This window comes from Heteronotia binoei, chromosome 7 (assembly GCF_032191835.1).
Source record: "Heteronotia binoei isolate CCM8104 ecotype False Entrance Well chromosome 7, APGP_CSIRO_Hbin_v1, whole genome shotgun sequence".
Lineage (NCBI taxonomy): Eukaryota > Metazoa > Chordata > Lepidosauria > Squamata > Gekkonidae > Heteronotia > Heteronotia binoei.
In genome coordinates this window covers 101,985,072-101,999,976 of record NC_083229.1, presented here as the reverse complement: position 1 = coordinate 101,999,976, position 14,905 = coordinate 101,985,072, and the positions used below count along the sequence as shown (strand labels likewise).

The window sequence follows — 14,905 nt, the reverse complement described above, 5'->3', positions numbered from 1 at the left end:
CCTCCCAACCTTCTGTAGCTATACTTACAGGTCTGAAAATATGAATATCTTGTGTTCTGGATACCAAGTGAGAACTTTTTGCAATACAAGTGGCAGTCTCCAATTTATCACCTGTTAGCATCCATATCTATAAGATAATTTTAAAATTTGTTCAGTCAATGGTGACTTGCCTAGTTCATTCTCATTTTTGAAAAAAAAACCCACCCTTTAACCATCTTCTTGAGCAATGGCTTTATTCAGTCACAACAAATTGTCCTTATATCTTTAAGCAAAATTCAAAAGTCTCAGGCTGCCGATTTTGCTTTGGAGAAAGGGCAAGGTGCTGCTCCTGAGCTCTGTGCAAGCAAAAATGGATATACTGGTTGGATATGAGAAAGGCCACCTTTTCATCTAGTCTTAATATCTGGATTACTCCCATGCTAGCCATTTCCTTTGCGTAGAGGAAATACTGAGCTTAGCAAATGAGAACAGAAATGGCAATGCTAGAGTCTAAGCTTCTCCTCATCTCATTTACTGCAAGAAGTTCCGAGACTGAGATTTTGTTCTACATAACAACATCAGAAAAGCTATGCTGGATCAAGCCAATGGCCCATCCAGTCCAACACTGTGTCATACAGTGGCCAAGAAAACCAGGTGCCATCAGGAGGTCCATCAGGGGCCAGGACACTAGAAGCCCTCCCACTGTTGAACAAAAAAAGTACACATGGTCACACATAAAGTTGCCTTATATTGAATCAGACCACCCATCCCTCAAGCTTAGTATCATCTGCTCAGGCTGGCAGCAGTTCTCCAGGGTCTCAGGTAGAGATCTTTCGCATCACCTACTTTCTGCTCCTTTTAACTGGAAGTGCTAGGGATTGAATCTAAGACTTTCTGCATGCCACGCAAAGGCTCTTCCACTGAGCCACAGCTCCCTCCCTGAGCAGGTTCTAAAGTCAGCGTTCTTCTGGCTCAGCTGCCTCTTAAGAATACGTTACCAGAAAATTTTTAGATCCCATTCATATAGAAGCTTTTAATGGGAATCCTTAACAAGAAAGTCATAGTAGGAGTAGAGTAACCTGCCCTAAACCTGCTCGCAGGAAGGGCAGAATATACATTTGAAGAAATAAATAAAAATATATTGTCACTGTTTCCTTACATATCTTATGCTCGTGTAAGTTTTATTGCCTAATGTTCTCTTGTACATCTTTAATATAGTCACAATACTTTGAATTTATATAGTGCAGCTGAAGCACCTTGCTGACCCAGCAGAACAGTCATGTATGTAAGTCAGTTTAATAATCCATATAGTGCTTGTCTAGATTCAGCAGTAGCTTGCCTAAGAACTCCCAATGAATTGACTCCTGAGGCGAGCACTTAGGTAATGGTTTGAAGCTCTCAAGATCTACTATCTACCTAACCAGAGTTTCTTGTGGTTTCCATCTGAACTTTAGGAGATGTTTGCATGTAATGACCATCTCACAAGCAAATTATCCTGTATGTGGAATATTTTCACAGGAGTGGGGAGACCATTTTGGGGCTACTACATATTTGTGGAACAGGTAAAACAGTACTGAGGTACAGTTTGTGTGTATTTAAATGAGGGGGGGGGGGAAGAGCTAACTATTGCTATTATATTTAAATGTCTCCCAAAGTGAGCTGTGACAGAGCTGAACCAAGCTACTTTTCTTTTAATTAAATTCATTACTACCCACCTTTCTCCCCAGTGGGGACCCAAAGTGGTTTCCATCTTTCTCCTTTTGTGCATTTTATCCTCACAACAACTCTATGAAGGAGCTTAGGCTGAGAGAGTGTGACTGGTCCAAGGTCACGCAATAAGCTTCCGTGGCAGAGTGGGGATTCAAACCTGGGTCCTCCAAATCCTAGACCCACACTCTTAACCATTAAACCACGCTGGCTCTCTTTTTTGTTCTGCTGCTTATTCTGCAGTTTTCAAATGCTCCAACATCCCACAACTGGATCCTCAATTATCTACAGAAATGAATCCACCATATAAAGAGAATAAATTAAAATGCATTTAACAGTCTATAACTGAATAAGTACCTTTATTCCAGCATTTCTCAGCATCTCCAGAGTTGGCCTGACATCAGCCTGCAGTTGATCTTCAACTCCAGTGAGGCAAAGCAATTCCATTTCTCTTTCTAAACTCTCCACAACTGCAGCCACCTTGAGGCCTCTGTCATGTATACTTAATTTTGCTTGGTTGTACCTGTTCTGTTTGCAATAAGACACAGTAAAATCTTATTTTGTAGGAGGCTATATAGATACGAAAGATTTTGAGCACTTCAGTACTTGTTAAAAATTGCGTTAAACCATAAATGGTTAGAAAAGGACTAGGCAAAACACTTGTATCAGTGGAACAGGTCGTAGTGGCTTGGCAAGGCAGCGTTAAAAAAACAAAAATTCTCAAGACATTTCTTGCTTGGGATGTCCACAGCTTGATAACAATGAAGTAAGAGCATCTGAGATAAAGACTACTTTAGCAGTTTCCCAAGAAGTAGCAGTGCTGGTTTGCACTAGCAAAAGCAATGAGTGCCACAGCACCTTAAGACCTTCCAGACAGGTTAGGTCAGATATTAGGTCCGAGAGAAGCGTAATAGCTGGTGATGTAGCAAAAACACTTTTTCTGCTGCAATCTATTGTGAACTGAGTTCAACATCCAACTGACGTTTGGATCTGGATTGTAATGGACTCAGCTTTTCCAATCTTAATCCTGTGATAAGAGAAAATAATGTAGCAGAGACAATGTGGCAGCAGTAACTGAATTCTGAAGGCATCAAGGCTGGCATGCACCCTGGGAACTGCATGTTTGTGATGTTTCCATTTTTCTCCATGAAGACCAAGACTTTTCCAAAAAAGCTTGGAAAAATCAAGCCAGGTTCAAAGAACATGGAGGAACTTGCTTATCAATTGTGTATATTAAACAGAGGTTATATATGAGATTCACAGAAACAGCTTCTTAAAACAGTATTTTTCTTCATGTGTTCTACAATACTTAGATGCAAACTGAAGCAGTACAATGCCCCCCCTCTAAATTTCATACCTCAAAATCTTGATACTGTTCTTCTGTTAATGACTTTTTGGCAACCACCAGTGTGCGTAGTCCTTCTCTTGCCATATTCCCACACTAAAGTGACAAATATAATACAGAACAATAACACAGATATGCATCATGTATTGCCTTTGAGGCCAGAAACGAGAAGAAGATATTGGATTTATACCCCGCCCTCCGAAGAGTCTCAGAGCGGCTTACAATCTCCTTTACCTTCCTCCCCCACAACAGACACCCTGTGAGGTGGGTGGGGCTAGAGAGGGCTCTCACAGCAGCTGCCCTTTCAAGGACAACCTCTGCCAGAGCTATGGCTGACCCAAGGCCATTCCAGCAGGTGCAAGTGGAGGAGTGGGGAATCAAACCAGGTTCTCCCAGATAAGAGTCCGCACACTTAACCACTACACCAAACTGGCTGTGTTGCTCTTGCACATTATTTGCAATTAATGTGCAAGAGCAACACAGTGTATAATGTGTCTTTACCACATTGTAAGTTCCCCAAATCAGCAGTCAGTGGAGTGAAGCAGTTGGTGGGGTAGATCTTGGAAAAATTCCAGGTTTTTTTTTTTAAAAAAATGCAAATAAATTTGAATATATGAAATCCTGGATGTAAGTGATCAGTGTTAACACTGTTTCACCAAAAAAGGTAATCAATTGCCATTACAGAGCAATATTACATAATAGCTCCCTCCCTTCTGCCCCAGTCAGGGACATGTGAAAACACGGGATTGGGAGCCATGATTAAACCCAGGTCATGAGTTCTTCACGGTCCTGTGGGGAGTTTTGCTCCCCTTTGTGGGCCAAGGGGAAAACATCTAAACTCAGTCTCTGGCAAAGTGTTCATGGAAAGGAGACACCCTGTAATAACTGAAGGGTGTTTTAATTCCAGTACAGTCTCACTCAGCACAAAATCCTATGATTTGTTGTATTTTTCACATGTCTCTTAACCATCCCTGTGTTTCATCTTAATTTTATTTTTGCATTTTGAAATCAGCTTTGCAGGCTAATATATGCACATGCAACAAGCCAACAACTAGTATAGCATAAATATGATCTGACAGTAAATGTATTTTGTTAATTAAGACACCAGCATTGCAAGTAATATAAAATGGCTATGTTCATGATTGTTTAAAAAAGAATGCTGTCTGTCTAGTGCAAAATACTTATTGATTTGACCTCATAATGCTAAATAAATTAAGCAAGTATTTTACAATTAATTGTGCATCATTATCGCAAAAGTAATTTTTATGACACTTTATTAGGTCTTCAGGGAATTTAATTTATTCATGTCCCTGATTAAATCAAACTGCCTGAAGCAGGTATTGATTTATATTGCCAATACCATTATGAACATGCATTGTGTGATCATCACATTACCATATTGTCTATATGTAAGGTCAAATTAAGATAATTGCTGGTGTCTAGAACAACAATACAGTACAGTCTAGTTTGTGAAGACATATTTATTCATACCTTCTCTTTCAGTAAAAACCATATACACTTAACAAGTTAAAATTAGATTAATTTTCGATTATATCATCTGTTTAAAGAAAGAAAAATCCCATATGTTTGTGCACCTAGAGAAACTCTTTGGATCTTGGACTATGGCATAGGTACAGAGAATTGCAAAAAGAAATGTTTATTAACTATGCTGTGCCCCCACTACTCCTGTGCCCCCACCCCAATAGTGTAATAGTGTGGCATTTCACCCCTCTCCTACAATAATATTCAGTACATTAAAAGTTTTTCCCCCAAAGTCAATCACTCTGTTATTCAATTACACAGATCACTTTCCTTTTCTTTTATTATTATGTAAAATTTGGAAAACATTGCCAACTCCTTTAAGCACTCGCACTTGCATTTTTCAATCCATTACTACTTTGGATCATGGTTTACATTCCTAAACCAAGCCCAATAAAATCTGTTTTCAGGAACAGATTAGTTTTTGCCTTTTGTCCAGGAAAAATGATACAGTTTTACAACATTTCTCTATGTAAAATTAAAGTACTTACTTTGGGGGGGGGGGGGTGGTGGGGAGGAAGCAGAAACAGTTATTATTAAAAGTCCTTACCTCTTCTTCTAGCCAGTCATTATACTGAACGATAGATGACATGGCAACATCTGCACCTTTCATATAAAATGTGATTTCACCTGTAGATTCATCCTGCATTTAAAAAAGAAAGTGTGTGTACACATGGACTAATTTTTACATTTTTATGGTGTGTGTATGAGCATGTGAATTGTCCATTTACACTACAGATGACAGTAGCTCAGTAAGACAACCTCCAATAAGGCTCAAGAGCAACCTGTTCCCCCTCCTTTCTGCACTTACAGGCACACACAAGCATGCATGTAGACAGCAAAATGGGATCTTAGAAGGAACAGTAGTTGAGCTCTGCACTCTCCAGCCCTTCCTCTCTGCCCAATTAAAATGTATCTTGCTCATGAGTAATTTGTGGAACATGAAGAAAAGTTGGGTGTGGACATAGAAAGCATGTACAAGCATCAACCCCACCCAACTTTACTGCTCTGCCCATGCAAACATATAAGGGGGGGCATGTTTGTGTGTGCATGGGAGGGAGAGAGAGGGAGAGAGAGAGAGAGAGAGCGCACAATCTTTGTCATGTGGGTGTTGTCTCCCAAATATTTCAGCCATATCATTACATCATTTGGTTTTAAACCACAACTCAAGTGGTTTTAAACCAAAACTCAAGTGGTTTTAAACCAAAACTCCTCTTTACTGTAGCTACCTTTGCTACATGACACTTGGTTCAGGAGTGTCTCCACCCATCTGCAGAAAGTTTGGGAGAACACAGGGGACTGTAGGAGAAGGGAAAAGTGGGAAAAGTCTTTAAGCTCCTTCTGCTCCCAGAAGTTAGAATCCAACCCACAGTATTTGATGACATATTTGCATTATTAATACAGTTGGTCAACGTCTGTATTTGAACTATCATGTACATCTACAAATTGCACTTTTATAACACAAAAGCTGCATATTAGGACTAAGATGCGAAATATTAACAAAACATACTCTCACTATGATTCCCATTCGCTTGCTCTCAGATGTGAAAGGGAAAATTTGCAGAATGTAGTAGGTCAGAATCTGCCCACTGGGGGTTTTCAGCTGCATTGAAGTAAGATCCCTGTTGACCAAAGTAAGGCCAACACTCTCTGTCCACTGTACCAGTGCTACCTAGACAGAAACATTTTAATTATCAATTATAGCATTATATAAATAAAATAAATATATTAATTGCAGACAGTCTGGAAACTTAACTTCCCTGACCACAGCCAATCCAAGAAATATTTCCCTATAAACAAAATCATTTTAGGGTTACAGCCTACAGATGATTCTGTATAAATTCACTACAAACCATACAATAAAGAAGCTATTTCATCTATTTTCCTAGTTTTAAATTAACTGTTCTATAAAAGTAAGGACACAACAAAGTTTTTGCGTTAGCTGATGGCTGCACCAGTATAGTTACCAAAGCTAGACCGGAAATGGAATGTACTCAGGAGAAGTAGTATTTAGCTGGTATCCTAAGGCTCTTCTGCCCACTTCCTGTCTCAGCTATTGGCATATTATGTCAGTGAAGAAGCAAGCAGAAGAATAAAAACTCCTGTTCCACTGAAGTCCTCCCACCATGCCTATCAAACCCACAGCACAGTCTGTAGCCAATCACAGCAGTTCCAGTTAAATTAGTAGAAACTGTTATTAAAGAGAGAACAAATGAACAAACTCTGCTGAAGGAAAATCGGTATGGCTTTTGCCTCACCAATCTCTTAATTCTTTGAGCAGGTTAACAAGCATGTGAATAAGCGTGATCTAGAAGCTCACCAAAGACCCCTGAGTAAGCTTACTAGTAATGGGATAAGAAGACTGCTCATCTCATGGATCAGAAGTTGGCCAAATGACAGGAAACAGAAAGTAGGAATAAATGGACAGCTCTCATAATGGAGGGAAGTGAACAGTGGGTTCCCACAAGGATTGGAACTGGTGCTATTCAGCTTGTGCAAAAATGATCTGAAACTGGATCTGAGCAGTGTAGCAGTCTAGCTTGCAGATAATACCAAATTATCAGGTTAGGAAACAGGATCAGAAGAAACAAAAGAAAACATTTCTTTACTCAATAAGTACGGTAATTAAACTGAAATTCACTGCCAGGAGAGATAGTGATGGCCATAAGCATAGATAGCTTTAAAAGGGAGGTTAGACAGATTAATGGAAGAGAGGACCACCAATGATTTCCAACCATAGTGACTGAAGGGAGCCTACATATCCTGAGGTAGCAAACCTCTGAATGCCAGTGCTAGGAAACAGTCAGAGGAAAGTGCCTTGGCCTTTATGCTTTGGTTACTTTCCGGGGCAACTAGTTGGCCACTGTGTGAAACACAATGCTGGACTAGAAGAAGAAGATGATATTGGATTTATATCCCGCCCTCCACTCCGAAGAGTCTTAGAGCGGCTCACAATCTCCTTTACCTACCTCCCCCACAACAGACACCCTGTGAGGTGGGTGGGGCTGGAGAGGGGTCTCACAGCAGCTGCCCTTTCAAGGACAACCTCTGCCAGAGCTATGGCTGACCCAAGGCCATGCTAGCAGGTGCAAGTGGAGGAGTGGGGAATCAAACCCGGTTCTCCCAGATAAGAGTCCGCACACTTAACCACTACACCAAACTGGCTCTCTAGATGGATCAATGGTCTGATCCAGCAGTTTCTCATGTTCTTATGTTGTAGACAGTAATTTTTTAAAAAATGATATTTAGGTATCAAAATTGTATTGATCCCCTTAGCCTCTGGTATTTCTCAAAGTTCACAAGGAACTCGATCCAAGGGTCAAGAATCCAAGATTCAGCAAAGCCGTTAAGCAGGTTATTTATTTGTCCTATGTTGAAGACAACAATAAAAAAAAACAATATTTAGGTATCAAAATATGGAACTCCTTAGCCTCTGGTACTTCTCAATGTTCACAAAGAACTCAGTCCATGATTCACAAATCCAAGACTCAGCAAAGCTTTTAAGCAAGTGAAGGAATGACAGAATGGAGACCCAAAAATCACCCGATACAATCAAGGTTTTGCTTTTTTTTTAAATCACCAGGATGCCTTCCTATGCTGGCATCTAGAAGGAATTTTAAGCACTGGATGTTGTTCTGAAAAGGATCAGGAGACAAGAAAACAGAGTTGCTTCCAAATGTGATCATTAAATGTGTAGCAGGATATGGGGGAAATTGGTAAGAAATGAAGGAAGAACCCAGTGTGCAGTAATTTAAGTACAAGGTTTGTTTAAATATGCCAGAAATAAAAGCCAGCATGAAAGGCATGTTGCAAGATGCACCAAGTATTACTGTAGCTATCAAAAAGTAAAATATGGTAAAAGGACTGGTATACGAGGAGAACAAAATAAAATGTCATTTTCAGATCCAGCACAACAGCAACAAAAAAAACCTTTTTAAAAGGCTGTTTTTGTTTTTCTCCTAACAAATACATTTATATGTCTGCAAATGATCCAATACTCCAAAGGTTAATTTTCAATTTTCACAGTGAAAGGTTACTATTACATTCTGACCTGTAAATTGCATCTTTCCGTTAATACCCTATCATCTCATTTGTGTCCTTTTGCAACCAGGACTTGAGTGTTCTATATTTGGTGATTCACATCTGTTTATTTTTTAGTTTATGCATGGCTTCGCATACTAGTTGAGTTGGCAGTTTATAGCACAGTCACATTTTAGAGAGTTATACCTGTGCTTCAAGAGAAGGTCAAGAAACCAACAGACAAGAATAATCTGTTATCTGCTCTTATGCAAGTATCAACATTTGGTGGTTCAGTCAAATGTGACTGATTCTTTATCTGTCTTTAACAACAGAGCTCAAAGAAAACTGAGAAGAGTCACTTTTCTAAAATGACATTAGAAAAATTTCACACCACTCTGATACTACAACATATGAAACTTCTTCCAAGTATTCCTGTTTTATGGGGTGTGTTCAGGGGTCATTTTGTAGAAAAATAGGTGGTAGAGCTCATTAGCATAATTTATTACCATATGCTGCTCCCCCTACCAGCCAAAAGCAACCTGATGCAAGAAAACCAGTGTTGAACTGACAGGTTAACTGACATGTTAACTGTTCTTCTTTGAGTTGTCTTCTGCGTAGGTACACATTGGGACTGTGCTTCTGTAGGCTGGCCATTGGAGTTCTCTACCAGCATTTTCTCAGGAAATAAAGAGTCTTTGGGGAGCCTCTTCCCTCCAGAGGGTGTTACCAGCTGGTTATGCCACGCAGATGTCCACATGCTCCAAAGTCCACATGCACTTCCTTTCCCTCCTGCTCCTTTTTGAAATACTGCTCACAGCAACTCAGGAGAACACTGGTGATTTCTCATTATGGTGTCGTAATTTACAATGCACAGATTTAGGGCTGCTGAAAAGTAGATCTTCCTGTCAACTGCATCAACCTTGCATCCTTTTCTAACAGCTGGGTTGTTGTCTGGCCTGTAGCTCACTGGTGATTAAAGATGAGGGGGTAGGATGGGTGAATAAGTACGCACATCCTTCTTGCTGGACTCAGTAGAGATTTTCCACCCTCTTTCAGGTGGTGGAGATGCTAGGTTTCTCCCAGATGGCACTGATAATGTCTAGTACTGCTTCAAGAATGGGGAAGGCAAAGGTACCAGGTGTGTCAGAATAAAGCCTTCCCAGTTTCTTGTTTCAAGGTCTGGGAACCGATGATGTGACCTGAATGTCCAGAGAGCTAGCCATGCGGATCATCTGTTTGGGGAGGGACGGTGGCTCAGTGGTAGAGCATCTGCTTGGGAAGCAGAAGGTCCCAGGTTCAATCCCTGGCATCTCCCCCCCAAAAAGGGTCCAGGCAAATAGGTGTGAAAAACCTCAGCTCGAGACCCTGGAGAGCCGCTGCCAGTCTGAGAAGACAATACTGACTTTGATGGACCAAGGGTCTGATTCAGTATAAGGCAGCTTCAAATGTTCATATGTTCTGCATAGAGGTGGAAATCTTTGGTGGGGAGATGGAATCAGGATCTCCTACTGTGTCATTGGGAGATGGGTCAGACAGCAATTCTGAACTCTGACTTGACGGAGAGCGTTCCTCTTCCTATGGCTCTTCCATTTCCAAATCTAATAGGACCAAGACGACTCAAGGTGCAGGATGGAATGGAAAACCATGCCAGAGCTGAAGCAGGCATTCTCTTTCAAGAGAAGGAGTGTTTGGGCCCCAGATGGTCTGACTGCATGGTGTAGTTGCCCCACTCCATGGAGGAAAGGAAAAGGAAAACAAAAAGCTCAAACTATTAGGATCCTGTAGAGCTTGTGGAAGAATGTCCTTCTGCCAGGGTAGTGAAAGATGAAGGGAGGGAAAGGGGCACAAGGATGTTTGAGCAATAAAATGGCTGCTAACGTGCTCTGGAGGGAAGGGGTTCCCCCAAGACTCTTTCTTCCCTAAGAAAACGCTGGTAGAGATTTCCAGTGGCTGGCCTGTGCAAGAACAGTCCCAATGTGTGCCTGCACAGAAGACCCATGATGAAACCATAGCTTTTTGTTTCCAGAATGATGAAGGAGAATTCTGGTATATGTACTCCCTTCCCTATCCTACCTTCTCCTTCTCTTGCACTTCTTCTTTCATGGTTAACCACAGCTTGTTTTTACATCTGAATCACAAACTATGGTTAGTTCTCTGCCCTTCAAACCCGGATTAAACCATGGGTCAGGCAGAGCGATAATCCTTGTTTGCAGTTCTTGGACATAAAAAAAATTATGGTTTGCTGTAGGGCTGGCATGTTGGTCTAAAGAGCATAAACATATTATTTGTTGATCATCTATTTGACAGCAATCAAATAGTTCATTAAGCCAACAATATCACCATGTCTTACCTTTTCTCTTGTGCTGGTGTAGCCTGTAAACAAGGGTAGGAGTGAGAGCTGCTGGTCTCCTAGCCCTGCAGCAATCAGTGTGGATCTTTAGCTATAGGCATCTTTAATCAGAGAGTTGCCGCACTGCATTCTTAGCAGAATTTCTTTTTTTAAAAATGACTTTAAAAGTGAACGAGCTGTTCATCAAAATGTTCATACTTATTTATCTGACATTGCTAAAAATTGTAACAACATTTTAAGACAAATATAAATGTTTTCATAATTAGCATTAAGTATAGAACCTTCTGATAACAGCATTTTTATCCTACTAAATACATTTAAAATACTTCTCTAGTATTTGACCAGTTAACTGACCAAATCTTTTTTGACCTGTTGAACTGTCAACTCTATTTTGCTACAAAAGCAGAAGTGATTACTTTCTGAGCCACTTGTGATGGAACTTATGAGCCAAAAGATCTCCCAGGCCCCTTCCTATAATGACAAATCATAGCTTATTATCACATCGGAATCTTGCTGATATCTAAACTTCCCACCGCCTAATTTTTTTAAAATATTTTTTTCAAAAACCATCATTTTACTATTAATTTATTTTATTATTCTGATATTTTGTCATTAGAATGTTATCATAATTAAACAGAATACTTAAATGCTTTGCATGTTAGAATTGGAATATGTGCAGGTGAAAGTGTAGCCAATGAATACCTAGTTTATCAGAATAGAAACCATTGCAAGTAATCAATCTTCAGTATCCAAAGGTCATCAAAGGCTCCTGTTCATAGCTTGCCTCCAAATTACTTGGACTTACAACCTTTGAACTTTATTGCTCTGCATACTTAGTTCATATCCTTTCATGACTGTTCATTACATTAGTTCGGAATCAACTTTCTGCAATTTAACTGGACATACATATATGGCAACACAACATAAGCATAGTTTGGCTGCATTAACAAGTCCTGAACACATCCTCTTTGCATGCTATGCTGCAGAGGGCACAAGTTAACAGACAAATGAAACTTTCCATTCTTTTAGAGAAAATGAAATATTGATCACTTATCATAAGAAACAATGAGCCTGGCGTAAGTAGAGCTCACACTATGAATACAAAATAAGTTACTTATCTGAAGCTACAGTAACTACATACATTATACTGAAAGTTCCCCACTGGTCATCATAATTTCAATGGCTGATACTTTACATATGAGAAACTTACATTTATTCTTTTATAATTCTAAAAGGTTTCTTAAATTTAGAAACTGAATAGGGTATGTTCAAACTAGCTGTAGTTTTGTTGTCTATTGTTTGTTATGAAGATTTTCTGTATTATACTCTATGAAATGCTACTATTATATGCTATCCAGTACCAAAAGATGATCAATTGGGTCTAGAAATGATTAGAAAACACTGTTAAAGACTGGTGCATAAAAAACAGCCTGTCAAACAATACTGTGGCTTATTAGCCAAATATATTTTGATAGGTCAACATGAGGTTAAAGAGAAAACATCAATTGAACCATTTTCCTAAATAAAGCTCCAGGGTGCAATACTTGCAGTACTTTATTCAATAAAAATGCTTTTAAAATGGTACTTTTGTGATTGGGAAACATTGGTATCATCTGTCAACCTAACTGCAGCAAAGTTCAATAAGCTAAATAATGGACCATTTACATTATTTTCCTTAGGCTCCAGTGATTTGCAAGCACCGCATCAATACAACTTTTTAAAAAATTATGACAAAGCCTTTCTAGTCTTTCAGTGCTAGCTTTGTATTTGGTCATATAATGATGTTTTGGTTGTTTAAAAATGTACTCACTTCACTTTTGCTTAACATTTGTGGCATATTTAAAGAATTCTTTGGAAACACCAATTTTATAAGATTTTCAGTACAGAAACATGAGTTTTAAGGATTACAATGTAAAGCTGACGCTCAGGATTAAAACTGTTACTTTTGTTTTGCCTAAATCCTTATATCTCCAAATTAATATACCTATTTATTACTATATAAAGTAATTTTGTACTACTTCTTACAGCTTTGCTTGCTTACCTTTAGCTTGATTTTCTCATTCTCTGTATTAAGCCATTACTTCTTTTTTGTCCTAATGATCAACCAATTTTTTTTGTTGTAGAGTACAAATATAATGGAAGGAAACTGCAATTATTGCACCGAAGGAATAAGAAAGGAAAAAAATACAGAAAGGATGAACTATAATGCCATCTAGTGACACCCAGTAAATTCCACTATTCTGCTGGCAATGCACAGTTTTGTACACTTTGTCTCATTGCTTATGCTCACAGCAGAAAGCTGGGGTAAGGAAAAAAGCCATATACAAAGGCAGGCTGAAAACAGGCCGCAGCTTTTATAGAACTCAGACTTCACAAGGCTTCACATAAAGAGGACAGAGACGCAGTTGTTGACATTCAGCTGCTGATGCCAGAATCCAGTTGTTACTTACATCTGCACAAGGTAATAGTAAATTTATTTTTTAAAGCTAACATTAAATGTGTTTAGAACAAAATTTATTATGCCAGGCTTACCTCATCAGGGCTAGAAGCTTGGTAAGTTCTATTTTCATCACTGAAATCCTGATCTACTTCTGCATATTCTGTTTCTCCAGTTGCTCCTGCTCGGGATTCATATACAGGTGTGACATTGTGACATAATGCAATAGCTTTTACTGCCTCATGTATTCGACTGCTGACAGTTTTACGGACTTTGGGTGCAGAAGACTGTACTTTTCGAGTAGGTGTTGCACTGGTACTGCTTCCACTAGATTGAGAATGTGCCTAAAATATAATATGGGATAATATATGATATAATATAGTATATAAAAGCCAAACACAATAAAAATGCTATTCAGGTAAAGCAGGGGTGTCACGTTCATCCATGATTTCTTGCTTGGAAGTTTTTTGCAAGTTATCAAAAACTTGTTTGTCACAGAGTTATTTTTTTTTATAAGCTCCAGCCTTTGGTTTTCATTTCATTAAATATTTGCTAATTTCAGACAATAAAAGTAAGCATTTTTAAATGCTTCCTGAGACCACATCCAGAGGTGGCATGATGCCAGTAAATATTTAAATGCCTCCTGAGCCCACTTCTGGATCATGACACCGCTGCAGTGCAAAGCTAGTGAGCTGAGCTCAGTGGCATCATGCCACAGTAGCAGCACAACTTGAATGTGAGCTCAGGAGGTGTTTAAATGCCTCCTGAGCTCCGTGGCGTGAGCTCACTCCAACAGACCCCTCCAACAGACCAAACAGATGGCCTAAAAAAATTGCAGTTCATGGGCAGTCCGTCAAAACAGACAAACAGCACAAATCAGTCCCTGGTCCATTAATAATTTTGGTCCATGGACCAGTCCATGCCCATCCCTTCAGGCTTCTTTTTTTTGCTGTTAAGTCACAGCTAATTTTGGGGAAGGCAATGGCAAACCACCCTATAAAAAGTCTGCCGTGAAAACTTTGTGAAAACGTCACCCCAGAGTCAGAAATAACTGGTAATTGCACAGGGGACCTTTCCTTTCCACAGCTAATTTACGGCAATCTTGTAGGGCAGGGATGTCAAACACCCAGTGCGCGGGCTGGATGCGGCTGCCCAAGGCTTTGATCAGACCCCCAAGGCCCTTTTCTCCCCCTCCTCCCCTTACCCTTTGAAGCTCCCAGGCTCTTACAGCTCCCAGGTTCTTTGAAGTTTGCAGGCTGAGTCTCTTTCAGTTTCAGCCTAGGAGCTTCAAAAGCTCTTTGAAGCACCCTTTGAAGCTTGCAGGCTGAGTCCCAGGCTCTTCCTGCCTTTCTTCGTTGGCTGCTGCAAGGAAAACCTGGGGCGGATTTTAAGATCCATTCCACATTTTCCTTGCAGCTTTGTCTGTACTCTGCAATGGTTTCAAATGGAGTGGACATGGTTACATTTTCAGCTTTCCTATCGCTAGCTGAAATTCATACTTCCTGGAGTTGTATCCTTGCAAACAAAG

At 39.7% G+C, this 14,905-nt stretch overlaps 1 protein-coding gene across 2 annotated transcripts in view; it reads right to left on the bottom strand.

The window, feature by feature from the left end:
* The window catches only part of ATP9B (ATPase phospholipid transporting 9B (putative)), a 233,597-nt gene that overhangs the window by 12,968 nt on the left and 205,724 nt on the right, over window positions 1–14,905 (bottom strand). For both annotated transcript variants that reach the window (XM_060244097.1, XM_060244098.1), the window contains exons 15-20: window positions 13,473–13,721; window positions 6,081–6,242; window positions 5,121–5,213; window positions 3,044–3,127; window positions 2,044–2,214; window positions 29–127 (exon numbers count right to left, since the gene is read on the bottom strand). In XM_060244097.1, the coding sequence (XP_060100080.1) occupies window positions 29–127; window positions 2,044–2,214; window positions 3,044–3,127; window positions 5,121–5,213; window positions 6,081–6,242; window positions 13,473–13,721 (858 nt within the window). The remainder of the gene's footprint in view (window positions 1–28; window positions 128–2,043; window positions 2,215–3,043; window positions 3,128–5,120; window positions 5,214–6,080; window positions 6,243–13,472; window positions 13,722–14,905) is intronic.